The sequence below is a fragment of the Lissotriton vulgaris genome, chromosome 6, assembly GCF_964263255.1.
Source record: "Lissotriton vulgaris chromosome 6, aLisVul1.2, whole genome shotgun sequence".
In the NCBI taxonomy this organism is placed as follows: domain Eukaryota; kingdom Metazoa; phylum Chordata; class Amphibia; order Caudata; family Salamandridae; genus Lissotriton; species Lissotriton vulgaris.
In genome coordinates, this window is record NC_141694.1 from 1,781,102,541 (window position 1) to 1,781,125,590 (window position 23,050).

Below are 23,050 nucleotides of genomic sequence, written 5' to 3' on the forward strand. Positions count from 1 at the left end.
AGTTGAACTACTCGGTAAATTAGCAAAAAGTGTAATTAACACAGAAAACGCATTTTAAAAGTATTCATGTTACGGACACACATGTCCATACGACATGTGTGTGTGTGCAACATGATGCGAAAAATACATTTCAGGGGTGCAGGGGGGGTTCATTTGAACCCCCCTCAGCACCCTTGAAATGCAATCAGGATTTGCGATTTTGAAATTGCGAATTCGCAATTCCCATTCATTCCTATGGGCCTTTTGGCCCATAGGAATGAATGGGAATTGCGAATTCGCAATTTCAAAATCGCATTTTTTATGCGATTCGGTAGAAATAGCGATTTCTACCGAATTGCATAAATATTTAAAAAATAATCATGCATAGGCTTTTGCGATTTCTAAATTGCGAATCGCTTTTTATCGCAATTTAGAAATCGCAAAAGCCGAGATTGATGCATGTGGGCCATAATATTTTAGTGTTAGAATAATTATATTAGAAATGTTGAATGCTGGTTGCTTTGTAATTCAATAAAGTAGTAGAGAATGATTAATGTCTGCTGGAGGCATTTTAGTCCAAAATTAATGTTATGTCCCTTACTGTTCAACTTAGAATTCTTCTCTCAATTGGTAAAACTTTTTCAAAGTATTATATCCCTGGCTATGTTGGTCCTTAAATAGCCATTCCTTCATCACAGGTTCTCACCTGCAGATTACTCCAGTAATTGGAAATACGGTCTTCAACAACCAGAATACCAATTAGCAGTGCACCACAAAGATATAATCCATACCATACACATTCTGATAGTAGCCAAGTGAGCATTGTAGAAGAATTTAGTACATGATGCTAAATATGAAAAAAGGGGTTGTGACATATTTTACTCCTGCTCCTATATCTTTTACATGCCTATAGTGTAGAGCATTAGCCACATCTGCATGTTGCTTCGCATACGGAAGACACGGACGCTTGAGAGCATTGTGGTTTATATTTAGGGCAATCAGGATTGCGGTCCAGGTATAAGCAGGGATTGGCTGAAAAAAAAAGATCACACAGTTGTCAACATGAGAAACATGAGAAGAACAATTCTTTCATTGATGATACAAGACAATGCATGTACATATTTGTGCGCGTAGGCAGAGGTGTAATGCAGGTCACTGCATCATATGCTCCCCCTCCCGCACACACGTAGTCCCCATTTCAGTCTAAGGCTTATGAATATCTGTGAGATATGGCAGCTCTAGATGCTCCTCCCCACATTCTGCAGAGCATGAGGGTGCTATCATTTTGCATTATGTCACAGAGCATAAGACACTAACAAGGTGGGGAAGCCGTGTTCATTTATAGAGGCAATTGAAGGCGAAGGCAAAATTAAGTCTTTCTTCTCTTTTCTTATTCATTCTCTTGCTGCCTCCTTTTTTCATAAGGATTTGATAGAATATTAGAATATTATTTGGATATTTGTTCTTCATTAATATTGTTTAACATGTTTGTTAATTTTGAATTTCTGTTTCAATTGTTTGTTAAATATGTGAAAAGTCTCAAAAATCAAATGTATGATCATACTTATAAAAACACAAACACACAAAATGGAGAGTTTGCAAAAGTGTCAAAGTTAAGCCAAGAAGAGGCTCTGTACAAGAGTCAGTAGGGTCAATGGGTCATTTAGCTCAGGTGGGCATTCCTTCAGACCATCAGTCTGCCAGGCCATTTAAACTCCGTAGGAAGACCATATACTGTCTTTAGTGTCCGCTAACTACATTTTGATTAAATTTGTCCTCTGAAATGGTCGGTACACTTTCATCACTTTTGAATAGAGAAATCCTATTTTTTGACAACCTTGATTATATTTTTCATTTTCAGAAACAAATCTTATAATTGGAGTTATTTTCTGGAAAGCAAAAAAATCAAGGACCCCAGCTGGTCATTGATTTTTTTCCCTGCCCAGATCCACCATGCTTGCATGAAGAGCCTTGGCAAAAAAAATCAGTGATGGTTACTGAGCCCCAGATAGAGCAAGACAATTGTCACTGTGACCTGGTGGGCCAGTTTTGAATGTGTCATTATGTCAAGCGGTTTCCTCACGGGAGCCAGTAGTTTTCTTGCCTCTACTCTGGGTGGGGGAACCCTAACATTTGCCCCAAATTGGACAATCACCTTTATTTTCTTGTGGGCTCGCTCCATCTGCCAGTCCCTGAATTGCCCAATCACTCACTGTTTCGGCAGCAGTTTCATTTCTGACCCAAAAGCTCATTGAAAACGAGAGGGCTATTAAACAAGACCGCGCTCCAAATGAGCCAGACAATGAGATTATATGGGGTTAATTTCATCTAAAGCTAAATATAATGAAAGAGAAGACCAGAAAAGGAGGTAAGAGGTTATCTCGAAAACGTTATTGCTGTTGCAAGAGTAAAACCCAAGAGTAAGAGCTCAAATACATATGTACTTTTCGAGTATTTATGGTTATTGATTGCTGAAAATAATGATTTGAATTTGGGCAGATGTGGAACATGCATCAGCCAGTGGTGGATGTCCCACCTGCCTGTACTAAGAGTGCATTTATGTCAGTGGCACTTTAAAGATGGTGGGCAGGGCATCTACCACATTTTGGTGGAAGTTTTTCATCTGCTAAAGGTTAAATGAGGACCTTAGTTAGACAATACACTCCTCGAATGGCCTCATAGCATAAATCCTGAGTCGCTGGAAAATGGATTGAGGAAAACAGATTAGGGATGATGACCCGAGGGAATCGAAGAGTGCATAGCTGCTAGTGCCCATCTCTAGGCTATGGAAGGCTAGCATCATGGGAGCTACTCGACACATGTAGTGTCAGCCTGGTGTTAAGCCACACTGTACACCCACTCATCCCAGGCGTCACTGGTAGGTGACCCTGCTAATACAAAGGGGTCGGGTGCAAGTGCCCTGGGCCAGTTCCAGTAGTATACTACTGTGTCTGTGTAGTCATTTAACCAGCATGTGGGCCTAGTGGCCCTATGTACCACAGCACATAGATTTGTTAACAGAACTGGAAGAGTGGTTTTAAGGCATAGCACTGTGCATAATTCCTCCCCGATGAAGTATCCAAGATGTCCAAAGCAGTGGTAGCTCCACAATGTAGGTGTCCTAGCTCTAATTAAAATAATTTTGCTTACAATTTCTAAAAAAAAATACGATGGGGAACTAAACAAATTAAGATGTACACACACATACAGTACTAGAGCATAAACCCTTGACCCCAGTGTGAAAAGCAGCGAGACTCCCAAGACTGTCGATGCAGCTTGGTGCAAACCACCTCTCATTCACCATAGATTAGCTATCAAAATAACGAGGCAGGCGCTGGCAACTGGAAGGTGAGGAACACGTTTATTACTCCAGAGGAGAACACATCACATCAGACACCGGGGCTATCGTCAGGTGGTACTCTAACTGCATCTGTGTGGCATGGCCATTTATACACATTTTCGTAGGTTTATTACATAGTCAAGCATCCTTGGAATCCCCGCCTTAAGCTAGTTCCCACACAAACCTAACAGCAATTGTCCCCCACCCAAATCTAACAGATGATCGCTATCTCGCAGCTGGACATTCTGACAGGATCTAAAACATGTGGAATCGGTCAGATCTAAGGGGTCGTTTCACTGACTAATTCCGGCCCCTTTGTTGGTGAAGCAAGTTCTGTCGTATGTGGGTAATAAACTATGTCCACAGGGGTCGGTTAGTGCCTGGGGCTGGACTGAGTGGCCAGGTGCAGGGAAGGAGGTTATCAAAGGGGCCTGTCCATGCGCAGAGGATGAAAGGACAAGTAGGTTTGGCGCGGGAAGTGACTCCGGGGCATTGTCATGCTGATAAGGTTTTACAACCCCTGTATGTGTGTTCAGGCTTAGTCAGAGCGCGGGGATGATGGCGAGGTCAGGGTGACGCACAGGTGACCAGCAGTATACGAAAATGCCGAGTTATCTAAAATGGTTGCTGCTTATGCGATCGCAAAGGCCTACGTTAAGCAAGCTGGCGCCAGGAATGTTCATGTTATCGTTTTTAATTCTAACAGTCGCCCCTTTGAACATATCCTAGCCAGCTTGTCAGTTTACGTCAATGTCCATGATATTTAGTATCTCTCTGCCATACAGTGCTTTCATAGTTTCAAACCGAGTGTCCAAAGTCTTAAGGCATAAAGAGTTCAAACAAAGAGAACACAAGGGCGGTATGCATTTTATCCCCAAACAGCAGCCACATATTACAAAAACTGGCACCAAGATGATCATCAGTAGTTTCCATCCTCAGTCTTTCAAAATGCCCCAAAACCCCAAACCAGCTTCCAAGTGTCCAAGTCTCTGTTTCCTGATGGATCTCTGATGCCAGCCGATGAAGATGTTCAATTGCCTTGTAGACTGAGGGTGAGTTGTGTGGGATGAAGGTGCAGCAGCTGGCACCGATGATGAGGCATGCTCCTCCACAATCCGCTAATACCACGTCCAGAACAACACGGTTCTGTAAGCTACCAGGTAGACCCCCTGCAGCTCAGCAGTGTTAGTGAGGATGCCAGCTGTGATGTTCAAGGCTGTTTCTATTGCTTGGGACAGGTGTCGAATGGCTCAGTTGTTTGCCTTCGGACCCCATAACGGGATGAGTCCTTTAGCCGCATCGAGGAACTGTGATGCAGCGGAGTCTGCTTGTTCTGTGTCCTTGGAGCGCCTTTCTCTGTGTTGGTTTGTAGGAGCTATGTAGGTTGGAGGCAGAACAAAGGCGATGTAGCACGTGCCCCCCCAGCCCTTTGGGAGCCAGGTATAGGCTTTTGTACCGCAGACGAAATACATATTTGGTGATGCAACAAATGAAGGGGGTCAGCAGTGTTCAAAGTCCTTGTGATTTGGCAAGATCTGTGGCCCACGATCTTTGTCCCATGGCCTTCGATGCAGATAAGGCCTGAGACATTCACCACAGATAGGGCCACTGTCAGAGTTGCGGCAGTTCGTTTCCTTAGATATGAAAAGGTAGGTCTGCCTGGGTTGTTAAACACTTCCATTTCAATCCGTTTTTTGTCGGGAATGTTCATCAAAAAGGTTGCATTTGAGGTCGGAGGGCAAAAGGGAGCGGATGTTTTTCCAGTTTTGTTCAGCCAGAACTCATTGTAGAATTGTTTGATCATTCCATCGGATGTGGCATTGTCTTTGTAGCTCTCTTGCAGGAGCATTAACCAAGCGAGGCAGGACCCATGAACAGAGAAGGGTGAAGGGATGAAAGGAATGGAATGTTCAGTTGCATGTGGTAGCAGCCCACAGATCCAACAGTTCGTGGCATTGGCGGCAAGATTGTGCTGGTGCAATAGCTGTACGAAAGAGTTGTTCCAGAATTCCTTGCGTCGTTCTCAGAGGTGTGGCGACAGTGACACCAGATAGTGCTGTTTCTTGGTGGTGGGCTGCATGGTGGGTGACATTGTCCTGCAAGCGGGAGCACTCTCTTCAATGATCCAAACTCTGACGATTAGCAAGAGACAGATGAGGGATGTTGCAAAAAGTATGATTGTCTTTGTGCTGTGCAGCTTGGCAATTATGGAGGCTTTGCGGTGGTTCTTCGGTCGTCATGGATCTTACATCACCTTCAAGAGGCTCGATGACTGGCAAGACCACATACTTTTGTCTAGCGTTTCTCCTGGTACCCTTTATAGTGTTAGCTACCGCTCCGAGACTTTTACTCAGTTAGTGGCCTGCTTCGTCGGAGCACTCTCCTTTCATCGTAAGTTGTACCCTTTCTTGGATGGTACCGTGGGATCGGGAAACTCTGCAAGTTCAAGTGTCTCTGTTCCTGGGTAACAACTCAGGGCTGGGCGATCTTTCGTCAGCAGTTCTTCTTGCGTGTCCACCTCTTCGTGCGTTGCCAGTGTTGGGGATATCTTCTTACAATGGCGGCGTGCAGCCAGTTTTTCTTTCCTTCCACTCGAAGAGCAGTTCGGGTGGTGAGCAAGAGGGCCAGGGGCCCATCCACCTGGGTTCCAGACTCTTCGTCCTCAAGAAGTTTTGTGTCAGGACGAAGTCTCCAGGTTTGATATCGTGTCCTGGGCCCCTGGATACGTCTGGTATGGCTTGCTGCACCTGCTGGTGGATAAGAGTTTGTTCGCTCATCAATTTGTGCAAGTAGTTGGACATTAGAATGTCCGGGACATCATTAAGGGTTGTCGGTTTTGGTGAAGCCCAAATGTTCATTGGTCTGCCGAAGACAACTCGTAAGGAGTCAATTGGTGTTTGGTCGGGGAGGAGCACATTGATAGCAATGCCAGTGGGAGGGCATCGGGCCAGTGCAGCCCAGTTGTGGCGACTATTTTTGCTAGCTTTAGTTTTAGTGTGGCGTTGTGCCTTTCTACCAGGCCAGCTGATTGGGGGTGGAAAACGGCATGGAACTTTTGCTTTACCCCCATCTACTTTCAGTACATTCTGTATGACCTCTGCTATGAAGTGGGGGCCATTGTAACTCCATAAAATCCTACAAAGGCCATATCGGGGGAAGAATTCTTTAAGCAATACCTTCGCAGTAGCTAAGGCGGTGTTGTCGCGGGTGGGGTAGGCCTCCACCCATTTGCTAAAGGCGCACACGAACACTAAAATGTATTTCAGACCATGGCAACTCTCTAGCTGTATGTAGTACATTTGGAGGACTTCAAAGTGATGGTCAGGGACTCCAAACCCTCCACGTGGTTCTGCTGTTCTCTTCCCTGGGTTGTGTTGCAGGCACACTATACATTGCTGTACTAATCGTTTTGCTGATTCAGCTATCTTGCTGTTATGCCATACTCTGGTGATTTTTTTGGTCATGGGGGCAGATCCTATGTGTGCTGGCAAATGTGCCATGGTCAATATGGGGATCAGATAGGCATTAGGTAGCAGCCATTTGTCTCCGTCTTTTTTCCTCCAGCAGCCTCCTCGTCCTTTTGTCCCACCCGAGCCCATTCAGTCAGTTTGTCTTGTGTGCCTGTTGTTTAAATATCCCTTATAGTCATTCTAGCATCAGTCCATTGTTCTGCTTGTGACCTAGTCACATACAGTCATTTTGTGGTTCTGTCCTTGGCTGTGGCTCGGGCAGTAATGTCGGCAAGTGCATTTCCCTGTCAAATGAGATCTGTCACTTTCTTATGTGCTTGGCACTTAATCACTGCTAGCTGCTTGGGAGGAGGACTGCTTCTGTCAAGGCAGAGACTAGATCTCCATATAGGATGGGTGTTGCGTGTGAGGTCAGGAACCCTCTTTCCCTCCATAGAAGCCCAAAATGGTGAACCATCCCGAAGGCGTACTGGCTGTCGGTGTATACGTTTACTGTCATACCAGCTGCTCGTGTGAGGGCAATGAGCTCTGCTGCTTGTTCGAATCGTTGGGTTATAAGGGCTATTTCGAGGATGGTACGGGCTGTGGTGACAGCATATGCAGCTGAGGTGGTGCCATAGGGGAGTTTGAGGCACGAGCCATCCACCCATAGTTCCCCATCTGGTTCTGGAAAGGCAGTGTCTCGAAGATCTACCCTACTCTTGGTTTGTTCGTCAGAGAGGGTCACACAGTCGTGCAGGGGAGTCACACCAGGGTCATGTTCGGGTAGAGGTAACAATGTGGCTGGATTGAGGGTGGTGCATCGCTTCAGAGTAATGTGTGGAGCTAGCAGGGTCAACTCGTATCCTGTCAGTCGTGCGCTAGTCAAGTGTTGGGTTTTTCTCTGGTTCAGTAGTGTGTCAACTGCATGGGGTACTAACACGGTGACGGGATTGGAGAGCACTATTCCTTCGCTTTGGCGGATGGATACTGCGGCGGCTGCCATGGCGCGTAAGCACGTGGGCAGCGCTCTAGCTACTGGGTTGAGAGTGGCAGAGAAATATGCACAAGGGCGATGTTTGTGGCCAATTCACTGTGTTAAGACGGACAATACACATCCCTCCCTTTCATGCGTGTAGAGGAAGAATGGTTTGGAGTAGTCTGGGGTTCCTAGAACTGGTGCCGAACAAAGGGCATCTCGCAATTCTTTGAATGCTGACTGGCATTCGCGTGTCCAGGGTAAAGGTGAAGGGATGTCCTTGCCTGGGAGGGAGAGAAGGGGTTTGACAATGAGGCTAAAGTTCGGCAAACACTGTCGGCAAAAGGAGGTGAGGCCTATCAAAGAGCGGACTTGCTTCTGATTCTTGGGAACGGGAGTGTCTAGAACTGTCTAAATCCTGTCGGGTGTGAGTTTTCTCCCTTCCTTCGATAAGAGGTGTCCTAGGTATGTTACATGTTATCGTTTTAAATTCTAACACCAGCTGTTCTGAAGTGCTTGATTGTTTAATGCTTACACTGCACTGCTAGTTGCTGGGCTGCTGACCTCAGATCTGCATGAGATACTGCCTCGCACAATTCACATATATAATTCAGGGAGTTCCCTAGTTGCCCTGTGCTCCAAGGAGTCAACAATTAGTAAGGTAAAAACAGGAACCACCATATCAGGATCTAATGCAAGAGCAACACTCTAAGGAATGTCTGGCTCCACCCTACCATGATCCAAGAGACGCAAAGTGGTTCCGGTTATTTCACTCCTACAACATTGAATGGTCTAAAATTTGGAGAGTGACAGCCGATGAAAGAACTGTCTGAGACTTACAGTGCCTCCTGAGGTCTTGTTGATCCCCTCCAGAGAGAGCAACAGTAAGGAAAACGTTGGATAGCGTAGGGGTAAAAATTACTATTCCCACTCAAAAGAGCGTAAAAGTAGGGAAAGCATTGGATAGCGAAGGGGTAAAAATAACTATTCCCACTCCAGAGAGAAGCAACAGTAGGGAAAGTGTTTGATAGCTTAGGAGTAAAAATCCCAATCCAACCTCTCCTTTGGAACCTAGCTGGGTTCAGAAGGAATACTAGGATTACACTCATCTTTGTTTCTCTGGGCCTTTCAAATACTGACAACTGTGCTCATAACTGTTGCTTTCTTCGTTTAGCTAATCATACCAAGGTAGGAATACCCATTCACCAGGGGCTGTACTGCACCCCTCCTTATCCGAAGGGAGTTTTCTGGAATCTGTGACATCAGTACCATTACCCCAATCTAAAGACCAGAACCAACTTACAGTTATGGCCTTCTGGTTGCATGCAAGGAGTCCAACCCTTCCGATGGGCTCTCTGTTTTATTTTCATACAGGTATCTGGAGCGCAGGTAAAAACAGCATCTGCACCTGAACGCTTCGGTATGGTGCCAGAATATTGCAAAAACATATTGTCCTAAATATCATTTAAAGTTGTATATACATTGTAGTTAATAACAGCCAATATACAGCCAACGAGATGACATCCATGGGACAATGAGGACAAAGATTTCCGCTAGATGGTATTTTTACTAATGATATTCTGACATACAACTGCGGACTTCTGACCTTTCAAAAATGTAGCGATTTAATTGTTTGAGATCCACGCAACATTTTCATGTTACTTCTTTAAACTCTGGTAGTTATAGTTCACCCAAAATTATCCTGAAATCATTTTTGTACATTTCTTTTTCCAATGCAAAGATGTACATAAGTCTATTTTTTCAAGAGAGCCGGTGCAAATGAACTTGCTCGCCTGTTCTTGCCAGGAAGCAGGAAGGAGTCGCATATGGTTTAAAGTATCTACAAAAGCGAAGTTGCGGCGGAGTAAATTAACCTCCATAGCCTTGCATCACAGGGCTTGAAAATGTCCAACTGCAGGAGATGTACTCATACTGAAACCTCTGTTGTATATGGAATGGATCACTAACAGAATATCGACAGTCAAAATATTGACTTGCCAAAATATCGAGGTAAAAATATCGAATGCCAGAATATCGACTTCCTATCTACAAACAGGTAAGTGCAAAAATATTGACTCCAAAATATCAATAGGAAAAAATATAGACAGTCAAAATATCAAATTTTTTAAACATCTTAAAAGTAATTTAAAACTAATATAATAATAAATTTAATTTAAACATACTTAAAATACTTAAATAAACTTAAAATCAATAAATAATGAATGTAACTTAAAAAAAAAACATTTAAAACATATATATATATATACATATATCTGCGCACTTCATCCTGGGCTCATGGACTGGAAACGAAGCACTCACAGCATGCAGGTGTTACAACTTGATCCTCGCCCGAGTGGGCGTGGCCACTACTGTGGCCTCCTGGGATTTGTAGTTAAAGGTATTACTCCAGTGAGTTGCTGCGAGTTAAATCGTACAAAATAAAAAGTCATCAACACCCCAGTGGGTCGTGGCACAGTCCCCTCTTGCTGCACAACATTATTCATGCCACCATTATGCATTTCCTGTCCCACCTGCATGCTGTGAGTGCTTCGTTTCCAGTCCATGAGCCCAGGATGAAGTGCGCAGAGCACGAAACGCGTCGGCTGGACTTCTGTTAAACATTGGTGGAAAAGTCTCTTTGAACTGCATACCAGCTGCCATTAAATACGGATGCAATACTTACTTTCCTGTGTGGGCCCCTTCTGTTGGAGGTAACTTTGTGTGAATAATATATATATATATATATATATATATATATATATATATATATATATATATATATATATATATATATATATATATATATATATATATATATATTACCTACTGGCGGTCGCCAGTAGGTATATATAGTTAGGATTTTTTCTCTATGGAACTTTTGAAAATTCTATGTCTAATAACTTTGGCGTTTGTGGACGGAATCGGCTGAAATTTTCAGGAAAATGGCACATTTTGTTTCTGATCAGCCCCAAAAAATTTGGGGGGGGTTTGTCAAGGGGGGGCCGAGAATAAAGGGGGGTCCCAAAACACATTTTTCCCATTCATTTTTCCATAGGGCGTTTGGCCTCACTTTTAGCTCGAACGGCTGAATGGATTTACACGAAACTTGGCAAAATTGTAGGGTCTGTTAGCCCGATGTGCCTTTGCTGGGTCTCAATATATGTGCTCCAGTGGATTTTGAGAAATTAACGTTTTAAAAAACAGATATATCTGTGACAGCGTCCCGGTTAGCGCTCCAGTTCGCGTACTTTTTGAGTAACGGAGCTTTGCGAACGAAGCTGATTGGCTCTCCGGCGTTTGTCAACATTCTAAACAGTCCGGTGCGGCTGCCATCTTGTCTCTCGGTAGGATCGAGAGACAAGAAGAGGAGAAAAACGAAGGGCGAATTTAATGAAAGGGGGCAAGGTAGACCCTTCTTGACCCCCTAGGAATGATGTTGGGGTTATTAAAGGGTCCCGTTGGGCAAATAAAAAAAAAAATATTTTTTTGCGGAAGAAGCGCTTTCCGGTTCGCAAATCGGGATGCGAAACGGGAATTCGCCATTTTGTGTTTCGTTTTAATTAAATTACAAGATGGAGGAAAAACAATGTGAGAAATGGGTATAAGGGGGTACGGGAGACGTATCCTGACCCCCTATGTTTTCTGAGGGTGGCTGAGGATGCTCATATATGTTGATACTTGTCTTCCAGCGGCTGCGCGTGAGCGTTTTTTTTTTTTTTGCTGCGTGACGTCTGTTAACATTCGATTCGAAGGAAATCAGGAAGTGTTGACCGCCATTTTGACACTGCGAGTAAATATATTGTTAAAAATAATTGTTATAAAATAATTCGTATTGATAAACATTGTCTGCGCCATCTTGCTTTTTTTCCAATGCCACACTTTTGTCGTGCACGGCAGCCATTTTAGATGCCTTGACCAGACCCACTCTCTGAACGCCGCCGATCCTCAGCATGGCTCACCACCCTCGCAAGCATCTCTCCCACGCACTGTTCACCCCCGCTCTCTCTCTCATGCATGGGCCATAAACCTCCCCCCACCTGCGCTGCTCTTCCCTGAGAATCACACCCTGTGCCCGCCCGACACCACCCTTTCACCCTATTCACTACCGCACCCTCTGACACTCCTCTTCCTCGGTGTCTGATTGTCCAGGCTGGTCCCAGGATATCACCTAGCCCTGCGGATGTAGTTTATGGCCCCAACTGTAAAGAATCACCTCTCTTCAAAGGAGTTACAGTAGATCAAGGCCCCCACCCCATGAGATCCGTCACACCACACGCGTTCCTACTATCTGATAACGATCCTGTATTGTGATTGGGGAGGGGATTCTCACTGTAAGGGTGTGTGGGACCGAGCCTGAAGCGGAAGATTCCAGGGATGCCATTTTGTACATCAAAGTCTTCACAATTATGTGTCACATTAAAAATATATAGCACTCCAACAAAGTAGTAGGAATATAACACTTTAATAACTTATAAATATATACATCGCAACAAAAACAGTAAACACCTTAAAATTTGTTTATTAAAACAGAAGCAACAATGGTCAGTAGCGGTCTGTTGTGCGAATAGTACCAAGGCAGCACAACGTGCTGAGTTCTGGATGGCACCCAGGTGAAGAACCATCCCGTCTTTAAACCCCATGGTGACCAACTATAGTTTCCTCATCCTTAATTTGTCTTTCTTTGTTCCTTAAGATGTTCCTTAAGATGTCATCTGTGTCAACCTCTTCCGAGAATGCTGATGCGTTAGGGATTTCCTTGTGTTTCTTAATAGCATTGGTGTCTGCACACTTCTTTGTCAATTCTGTGAACATGACAGCTGCTTCATAGACAGACGATATCTTTGTTAAGTCATTAGTGTTAAGTGTGTCTGAAACTACAGTGCCCTTCTGTAGTGAGCTCTTCAGATGAAATGATCGAAGTGGACAAAAGTATAGATTGAAAATTGTAGGACCAGCGATGAGAGAGTACAGGCTCGTTATAACACTAACATCACATCATAGCATTCTAAGAACATAAAATAGAACATTAAAGAAACATTCCTTAAAGCAACCAAGTATTAATAGATACTGTACATACTACACCTTCTGTTTTACTTTCTCAGACACTACAGAGTTTTGTGTGTTGTTCTTCTGAGCGACAATTATTCCAGAGGTTTCAAGTTCACTTGTTTTGTCCTGCTGTGCGTCAACTGCTTCAGAGACATCAGCCTCATTTGTTATGTTTGACTATATCCTGGACCTGCCCGGCCGCGCCCAAAATGGCGCCGGTATAAATGGGACTCGTAACTCCTTGTTGTGTACTGGTTGCCCAACCTTGATATCACGAGATACGTATGCACCGTATGCGCCCCTGGGTGCCACACTGGTTTTGGTATCCTACAATGCTGCTCCGAAAAACGGCGTGGGGTGCCCCGGGGGGGGGGTACGGGGGGGTGGCGTGAACGGGCCTCCCCAGGTGGAGGCTCGTCTGCTGTAGTGGGGCGCCCCTTTAGCGTTTCACTTGCCATTCAGCGGTTTTCCGCCCGCTTTTGCTGCACTGTGCCTCGTCAGTAGCGGTCTGTTGTGCGAATAGTCCCAGGGCAGCAGAACGCGCTGAGATCTGGACGGCACCCAGGTGATGTCCAGTAAGTTGCCGCACTGGTTTTGGTATCCTACAATGCTGCTCCGAAAAACGGCGTGGGGCGCCCCGGGGGGGGGGGGGGGGGGGGAGGCGGCGTGAATGGGCCTCCCCAGGTGGAGGCTCGTCTGCTGTAGTGGGGCGCCCCTTTACTTTTTCAGTTGCCATTCCGCCTGCTTTTGCTACACTGTGCTTCTTCCGCCATTCAGCTGTTTACCGCCCGCTCTTGCGGCTACAGCGTCTCGCCCACCAACCAGCTGAATTGCGCCCACTCTTGCGATACAGCGATAGGCGGCTGCCACAGGACTCTTAAAATGGCGGCCGGCTCTTCGGATTTGGGCCTGGTCCACTAAAATGGCCCTGGGACACCTTGGAACTCGGACGCTTGTCTGCTAGGGCTTGGGCTCCATTCTCGAAAGCGTCCCCTCAGCCTTGAAGATTCTACAAAAGTCTTGGGGGCCCCCGACTCCCGCAGGCTTCCGGTGGGGAGCGGCTGCCATGATTGCTTGCGGAATGGCCACGACGGAGCTACGAGATGGTGGTGCTCTCATGCTGACGCTAGCTTTAGTCTGAAACATCCAGAAACACTGTAGACTATCAATTCCATGAGTTCCGGTGGAGCCCCAACTTGCCCTCCCCTTTTTTGAGTGATGGTTCTTGTTGCCTGTCCCCTCTGTTGTCATCTAACGGAACCTTTTTTGATTGCCGAGTGAGAAAAAAAAAGGTGGGTCTTACATCGTTTGGGAAAAAAAAATGTTTTAATCCAATGAAAAGTCTTATTTTTAGGTCATATGATCAAGCCTTCCATCATTAGGAAACCAAAAGTAAAATGAACCAATGAAAAGTTTTATAAACAAGTCACATGACCTGTTATGCTTACGTTACGCGCTGCGCTCTGGATCGTTTCCGGTAAGCTGCGCCTTGCGCACCGGAGCATTTCCGGGTGCGCTAACGCGGCGCGTCATATGACGCATTACGCGACAACGTACAATGTTTTACTTACCACGTTCTTGACATTTTACAGCTTTTGATATTTGCTATTAAAAAACCATTGAAATTCACTGAAAAAACCATAGGTTATAGACCATATATAGTTAGGAATTAGCATTTACAAAACCTTATTTTACTCGCACAAAACCATAGAAATTCGCATATATAGTTAGTTGCAATAACTAAATATCGCGCACCCGCAATCCACTGCTGATGATGTCACATATTACATCATTCATGACATGGTCAGTGACATCACTGATGACATCACTGATGACATCATCGAGTGTTTGTATGTTTCTGTAAAGTTAAAATATGTCTTACATATTGAAGAATGAGTGGATGTATAAGTGTCTGGATGAAGGATTTAGCAGGTGCATGACTGACTGTATGAGAGAGTGATTAAATGTGTTTCACTGAGTGCATGGGTGGGTGACTAAACTGTCTTAATTTGTGCATCATTATGTCTGTTGTTCTGTAAACTGCTGCATGTGTTAATCAGTAGCTATATGAGTAACTATATGGGTTATTGATTGGTTGCCCAAGTATTTGTATGGGAGACTGAGTATGTGTGTGGGTGGCTGGGAGGTGTATGACTCTGTGCATAGATGTGTGAGCAGTTGATTCACTAGATGTATGGGTTCAAATGTGCATGTTGAAACAGCTGTATGGGCAGTTGACTGTGTGCATGAGTGTATTGGTGAGTGAATGGATATCTCAGTGCTACATGTCAAAGTAAGTACATATGTAAAACACAGTACATGTGAGTTTGACATATATAAATAACTGTGCATAAGAGCCAGTGAATGTGTGAGTGGCTGTATGGATCATTGTAAACTTGTATCAGTGATTGTATAAGAGAGTAAATATGTGTTACAATATGTTTGAATAAGTAAGGTGTGTATAACTGTATAGTTGAGGAAATGGAGGTGTGATTGATTCTTTGCATGACTGACTAGGTGTATGAGTAACTCCATGGATGAGTGACAGTCTGTGAGTGTCTTTTTACACTGAGTGTATCTAAGGTTATATTAGAGTCTGAAGAGGTTCATCATATTATCACATGAATGATGTCATCAGTGATGTTGTCAGTGATGTCATTTGAGTTGTCATCAGTGATGTCACTGACCATGTCATGAATGATGTAATATGTGACATCATCAGCAGTGGATTGCGGGTGCGCGATATATAGTTATTGCAACTAACTATATATGCGAATTTCTATGGTTTTGTGCGAGTAAAATAAGGTTTTGTAAATGCTAATTCCTAACTATATATGGTCTATAACCTATGGTTTTTTCAGTGAATATATACACATATATATATATATATATATATATATATATATATACATATATTATTAACAAAACATATACAATATTTTTTCCTTAGGATACCGAGAGGGTTACATTTACTATTCCCACTCCAGAGAGTGCAACAGTAGGGAAAGCGTTGGATAGCGTAGGGGTAAAAATTACTATTCCCACTCCAGAGAGCGCAACAGTAGGGAAAGCGTTGGATAACGTAGGGGTAAAAATTACTATTCCCACTCCAGTGAGCGCAAAAGTAGGGAAAGCATTTGATAGCGTAGGTGTAAAAATTACTATTCCCACTCCAGAGAGTGCAACAGTAGGGCAAGCGTTGGATAGTGAGAGGGTAAAAATGACTATTACAACTCCAGAGAGAGCAACAGTAGGTAAAGTGTTGGATAGCGTAGGGGTAAAAAATACTATTCCCACTCCAGTGAGTGCAACAGTAGGGAAAGCGTTGGATAGCGTAAGGATAAAAATTACTATTCCTACTCCAGAGAGTGCAACAGTAGGGAAAGCGTTGGATAGCGTTGGGATAAAAATTACTATTCCCACTCCATGAGTGCAATAGTAGGGAAAATAAATACTTCATATATAAAAATAAATAACATAAATCTTAATACCTATTACAAAATAATTAAAATATTTTACAATTTGATAAAATATATTAATTAATCAATTAAAATTACAAATAAAAATTAACTAATAACAGAAATTACCTACTAATACTAATTATTTACCAATTACCAATATCTTCATTTACAATATATAAATAAATAAAAATTAGACAAAAAATAAAATATTTAAAAATGTAATTACTTACAATTAAATTACTTCCCAAGCTATTCCCCTATAAACACACAACCCACTACAGAAAATAATGTAATAAAAGTAACATATTTATCAATTAATCAATTACAATAAATTACAAATTATATTTTAATTAATTACCAATTAATAATTAATTAACAATTAATTCTAAATAAATAACAATAAATAAAATAACATATTTAATTAATTATAATTAAATTACATTCCACCCTATTTCCAGAAAAACCCACAACCCGCTACAGAAAATAAATTACTAAAATTAACATATTTATCAATTAATAAATTAAAATTAATTACCAATTATATTTTAATTATTTACAGAGTAATAATTAATTGACAATTATTTCCAAAAAAATACCAATAAATAAAATAGCATATTTAATTAATTATAATAAAATTACTTCCTACCCTATACCCCTATAAACCCACAACCCGCTACAGAAAATAAATTACTAAAATTAACATATTGATCAATTAATCATTTAAAATTAATTGCCAATTATATTTTAATTAATTACCAATTAATAATTAATTAACAATTAATTCTAAATAAATGCCAATAAATAAAATAACACATTTAATTATAATTAAATCACTTCCCACCCTATTCCCCTATAAACCCACAACCCACTACAGAATTATATTACACAAAAATTAAAAATTAATTTTAACTTACCTTAAATTCAATATTTTTGTTGTCTATATTCTGTCTAGTCGATATTATGTCCATTCTATATTTTTGATTCAATATTATGTCCATTCTATTCGATATTAAAATTTTCTAGTCGATAATTTGGTAGTCTATATTCTGTCTAGTCGATATTATGTCTATTCTATATTTTTTACTCAATATTATGTCTAGTCGATAATAAAAACTCGATATTTTGACTCTATACCATATGGAATCTCTGTCAAACATCTAACAAAAAGGGTTACAATATATATATTGAAACCTCTGTGAACAACTACTGTTGCATGAAACTGAGATCTGTGATTTGCACATATTGATTTGCACTTAAAATGAGCTTAAATGAGCAAATAGCTTTGTGAATGAGGCCCAATCCTTTCTGCTGAAGCTGCAGCCTTTTGACTAGTCCCAGCCAGTTATGCCCTGTAAAGGTATATGTGACAAGCACTAACATAAGGATAACGTATCTGTAAATGCGAATGGTAAATGTAGGTAGAGGTAATTTAGAAGATGCAAGTAACTAGGTCTGATATCGCTATTGTTCAAGTTATATTCCAGTCAACATTCTTACAGTTATAGAAATTTGAAAAATGCATTCAGCAAAAGCCCCAGCACTTCGGAGGTAGAATCACTCTGGGCCAGATGTATCAAAGGGTTTTACCCATTCTGTGTCTGTGTCCATGGGAAAATGTGTTCATACATATGGCCCTCTGTTCTCAAATCGTGGTAAAATGCATACAGCACACGCAATGCAATGGACAGATTGACGAGGACCTGCTTAAGAAACTAGAAGAATTTTTTCCAGCCAGATAAGACAACGTAAACTCTTGTGGCTCCGTTTTTTGGTAGGACTGGATTAAATGCGTATTGGAGAATTCCTTCGTAGCTCTGCGGGATGCAGAAAAATAGAATAGATGGAGTTGGGGGACAAGCAAAGAGTTCCACATGGTTTTGCTGATTTTAACTGATATGTAATTAAAAGCACGAGGCTAAGGGCTTTAAAAAGATTTGCAGGAACAATTCACCTTCCCAAAACAGAAAGTTTAACAAATTGTCTCAAAAGTTGAAGTGAGAAGCCCTGAAGTGTTATTAGAATTGCCTAATGAACCATCACCAATGGTGAAGTAGATCTACCCTTTACTGAAGTTGCTGTATATAAAAAGGAGGTTTGGAGAATTTACATAATAACCAAAGACTATACTTGCCTCATAATTCCTGTCTGGCTGACAAATGCCTTTAGTGAGAGGTATCCCTGAGTCGGTCATGGATTTGTATCTCTTAAACATCCCACTAAAGTCGATCACAATTTCCTGTCTTGTTTTTTACCAAAACATTTAGAGGTCTCTTCTGGAAGAACTTGCACTGGGAAGTTTGAGTACTGTGTAGATGAGAGGGAGCTACGCTCAGTGGGACTAACAAAGGAAGATGGTTTTGTTTGAGAACGCACACACAAGTGATGGGAGGAATGGTTGTAATTTATCCAACCAGACGTGTGTCTTTTGCTCAGTGTGCCAATGGAACAAAGCAATACCCAACTGATTAGCCCTTAACCAGTCTTGAGTTCTGTGAAAAATTGGGTTGTTGGTTGACTTTGTTGATTGGGTTGTTAGTATGAGCCCAGGTCAAGCAACAGCCACAATCTCAGTTAGAGAGTACCAAAAAAGTCACTAAATTAGCCTGTGCTTAACCCTGGGCAACGTGGCACAGTAAGCAGTCAGGATAACCTTAGAGGGAATATACTTATTCAGCACTCAGCAGTTATAATGCAGCATTCAGGCAGCAATAATGTGAAAACGCAATACAAGAAAAATCCAACACCAATTTAGAGAAATAGAATACATTTTAATTAATTATTTTCCAACAAATGATGACAACTCAATCAGTAGGATTAGACTAATTCATTTATTTCAATTTTAACTAAACGCTAGTGCCTTAAAGGTCAAACCACCAACGATGGATATCTATTCATGTGAGACCGGGTCAAAGTAAAAAATATGGCCAATTGCGATGGAGCACAGGTCAAATACAAGAAGAGAATTCTGCCCAGTTGGAACTTACCTTCAGACAAAGAATTTCAAGAAAAAATTTCTGAGAAGGTCAAATTTGGCAAACCAAGCCTGCAGGCGGTGTCAGAGGAAGGAACATATTTCTTGGGGAGCAGCTGGGCGAAGTCGCGGTGAAGATTTCAACTTTCGAATCTAGTCACTTTTATGGAAGCTAAAAATCTCCAGTGGGATGGGTCAGGAGGCTCTAGCCCAAGACAGTTTCAGGACGATGGACATCCATTTGGCGAAGGTTTGCTGAACAGGATTTGCTGCCGCTCAGAAGAACTTGGCAGGAGTAGACATGAAGTGAGACCAAAGGATGGGATGCACCTTGGGTAGACCAACAAGCTGGTTGTCTATCGGTTCTCAGAGCAGCTATTAGCCAAGTTTGAGATTTTGGTAATCTGGGCACATTCAGCAACACACCCAAAGGTCCGGGGCTGGTGGGACACCAGGAGGGGTTTGAGGACTCACTCAGGCTGAGTCCATGTGTGCTCAAGTTGATCGGAATCTTTTATGTCCATTTGGCTCTGAACAGCAGGCCAACATACTAGCCCATGATGTCAGTCTGGTAGTCCTGGGCTCAGATGAAGATGCAGGGCTCAAACAGCAGGCTGGTCTCTTAGGGTTCAAGGCAGGCTACACAGAGCCTAGTAGTCTTTCCAGGACTCGCTATAAGAAAGAGTGTCTCGGAGGAAAAGCTTTCTCCCATGTAGCCCCAACCCTCTGGCATGCATTACCGGTGCACCTCTGACTTGTCCGGATTACTTACAGTTTAGAAAACATCATAAAACCCTACTGTTCTAACCCTCCTCTATATGTGACTCGTATCAACAATACAATAGCTCGGAGATACCCTTGGGGGGTGATTTAGGCGCTCTATAAGAAATCAAATCAAAGTCTTGGAGTTTACTAAAAAGCTGGGCTACAGGAGAAACGGTTAACCTCCCTGGATGCAAGTCTTTTGGAAAGTTAAAGGTGTCATTTCGATTGGTGATGGGATTGCTTTGAAAGGTATGTGTGTTATTTCACCTAAAAGTCCTAGACATATGATTATTAAATTGAGCCATGAAGGTCATTTAGGTGAGACTATTATTTCAATTCAATTTTATTTATTATGATTTTGGCTCTCAAAGAGGGCCACATAAAATATACAGAATATAGCACACAACAATTACAATGCAACAATTACATTGCTCGGAAAGAGCGGCAGAAACAAAAGGAAAGAAAAAAAATATATATCCTTAAAATATCCTAAGGTAAATACGAGACTGACATATAGATCAAAAACTACAAAGGTCGGACAGTCAAGGTACATCTCCAGAGATATATTAATAAATAGCTAAAAACCCTTTAAAAAAGTTAAAAATATGAAAGCAGAACATTTCATTGGGAGGGGAATAAAGTGCAAACAGGAAATCGTTCAAAGTTACAATGCCAAGATCCAAACAAATAACTTTTATCCATCTACAACGCAATTTATGAAGCGCCGGGCAAATCAGCAACACATGCATACAGTCCTGGATATTTACTTTACAAAAATTACACAGAGGAGAGGAGCCATTCCATTTAAATAACAGTTGGTTTAACGGTAATAAATCATAACGTAAAAGAAACCAAAATCTACGGATACCATGTGGTAGGTTCCATCTTACATAGGGTTGAGGGAGTTTCCACAAATAGGAATCAAGGAGATGTTCTATCTTTCTTTTTCCACAAATTACTTTTTTATCCGTCTGGAAACATAAGTCCCATGAAGCTGCTTTTAAAACAGATTTTAACTGTAGAGAAGAGTACAAAAATAAAGCAGTTTCATCTAATTTTAGGAGGATTACAGCTTTTCTAAAATTACGCACAAGTTGAGAAAACTCATTAAAATTACCCAAAAGTTCACTTTTGAGGATAGCTCTCATTGTCCCTACCTCAGCTCTTGCAAGGCAGGCCACCCATCTGACAAGGGCCGATAGTCCCTGTACCCAGCTACTCCTGAGGCCGAAATCAAGCCTACAGGCAGCTAAAGGGCACGCGGTGTTTAGGGAAGAGAGAGATCTTAGAAGTTTACCCTCTATCTTATGGCAAAAGTCCCACTTTTTCACATCTATAAGTTCAATACCATACAATATTGTTGCGGGGATTTTTGATCTGTACACTGGAGAAGTGTGGCTCAGGGGTTAGAGGCGGCAGACCCGGAAGCTGAGATCGGCCCTGGACCAGGGTACAATTCCCCGCCTCGGCGGGTCTTGGGCTCAAAAATTGCTCGGACTCGATAATTCTCGCTTCGGTGCCTTCTCGACTCACGGGTTCACACTCTGCGACTCTGGGCAATAGCTTGCTTAATCTCCACAACGGCCCCTCGTGGCGGGATGCCTGGCTTTCACCTTGTGGATACCCTGCCGGGGTTATCTCACAGGGGAATACCAGGACGGGTTCCCTAAGCAAGCGCCGGGAAACCCTTTGTGGGTAGCTGTGCGCTATATAAGCTCAAATACATACATTTACATTTACACTTCCAATAAAATCGGAAAGTGCCGTTTCCCCGTTGCATGGTAAAGAGAGTTTAAACCTTTGCCATGGGCAATAGCTTTGCGTGTACAATGTTCTATATGGAGTTTCTCGCTCAAATTAGCCATAATAATTTTCCCCAAAAAAGTATAGGACTTTACCACCTCAAGTTTTTGGCCCCCTATAAACCAACCAAAATTAGCGGAGCGGCACCTCTTCTTACCAGCTATACACATAACTTTGCTTTTAGTAATGTTGATCTTCATATGATGAGCCACAGCAAACATATGAAGCGCATTGAGCCGATTTGCAAGTCCTTTGGGGGATAAATCGAAAATAAGAACATCGTCAGCGTACATCAGGCAAGATATAGGGGACCCCCCGAGCACCGGGGCAATGCCCTCACTAGAAGAAAGGGCTGCGGGTAGGTCCACCGTGTACAGAGAAAACAAAAGGGGGGCCAACAAACAACCTTGCTTAAGGCCATTCAGAGATGGAATTATATCTGATAAACCCATTTCGCCTCCCATCAACACCCTACACCAGGTCTCTGTATGTAGAGCCCGCACCAGCTCCAATAGGAAGGATGGAAGACCAAGCGCTGCCAATTTTCTCCACAGCGTTCCGCGGTCCACTTTATCGAACGCTGTGGAGAAATCGATAAAGGCAGCATACACCACCCCACCTCTCACCTGAACATACTTATCAGTGACCACATGCAGGGCGGTAAGGTTGTCTAACGTACAGTGGTCCCTACGAAAACCAGTCTGTTCTAGCGGCAGAATATTATTCTCCTCTACCCAATCGGAGAGGGATTTTAGTAAACATTTCGCAAACACTTTTCCGATGGAGTCGAGGAGAGCAATCAGACGATAATTACTGGGGCTGTCCCTAACTCCCTTCTTAAAAATAGGGACCAGGATGCTACCCCTCCACGAATCAGGGACCATTTTCGTCATAAAACATGCTTTAAACAGGGGAAACAGAATTTTACTCCACCTTACAGGATCAGATTTCAGGACCGTCGTAGGTAGTTCATCGGGTCCCATTGCCCCGGAGACCCGCATGCTTTTTATCGCCATCTCAATTTCCTTCTCAACGGGGTAGTTAGTAAGCCCCAGGGGAGTAGCACTAATGGCAATATCATTGCCTAAATTACCACTGGTGTCAGTATCATTACTTAAAATCCCATTCCCAGCATAGAGTTCCCGAATATAAGATATCCAATCCTCTTCCGCTATAGGGATAGGGGAGGGGCCTAGTCTAGACCCACACCCCTTACCAATTATTGTCCAAAAATCTCTAGTCCTACCATGGACC

The 23,050-nt window shown here is 42.6% G+C and overlaps 1 protein-coding gene across 2 annotated transcripts in view; it reads right to left on the minus strand.

The window, feature by feature from the left end:
• Positions 1–452: 452 nt before the first annotated feature.
• Positions 453–23,050, minus strand: part of LOC147709474 (serotriflin-like) — a 356,117-nt gene continuing 333,519 nt past the window's right edge. For both annotated transcript variants that reach the window (XM_086925498.1, XM_086925497.1), the window contains exon 8: positions 453–1,011. In XM_086925498.1, the coding sequence (XP_086781624.1) occupies positions 902–1,011 (110 nt within the window). In that variant the 3' untranslated portion in view covers positions 453–901. The remainder of the gene's footprint in view (positions 1,012–23,050) is intronic.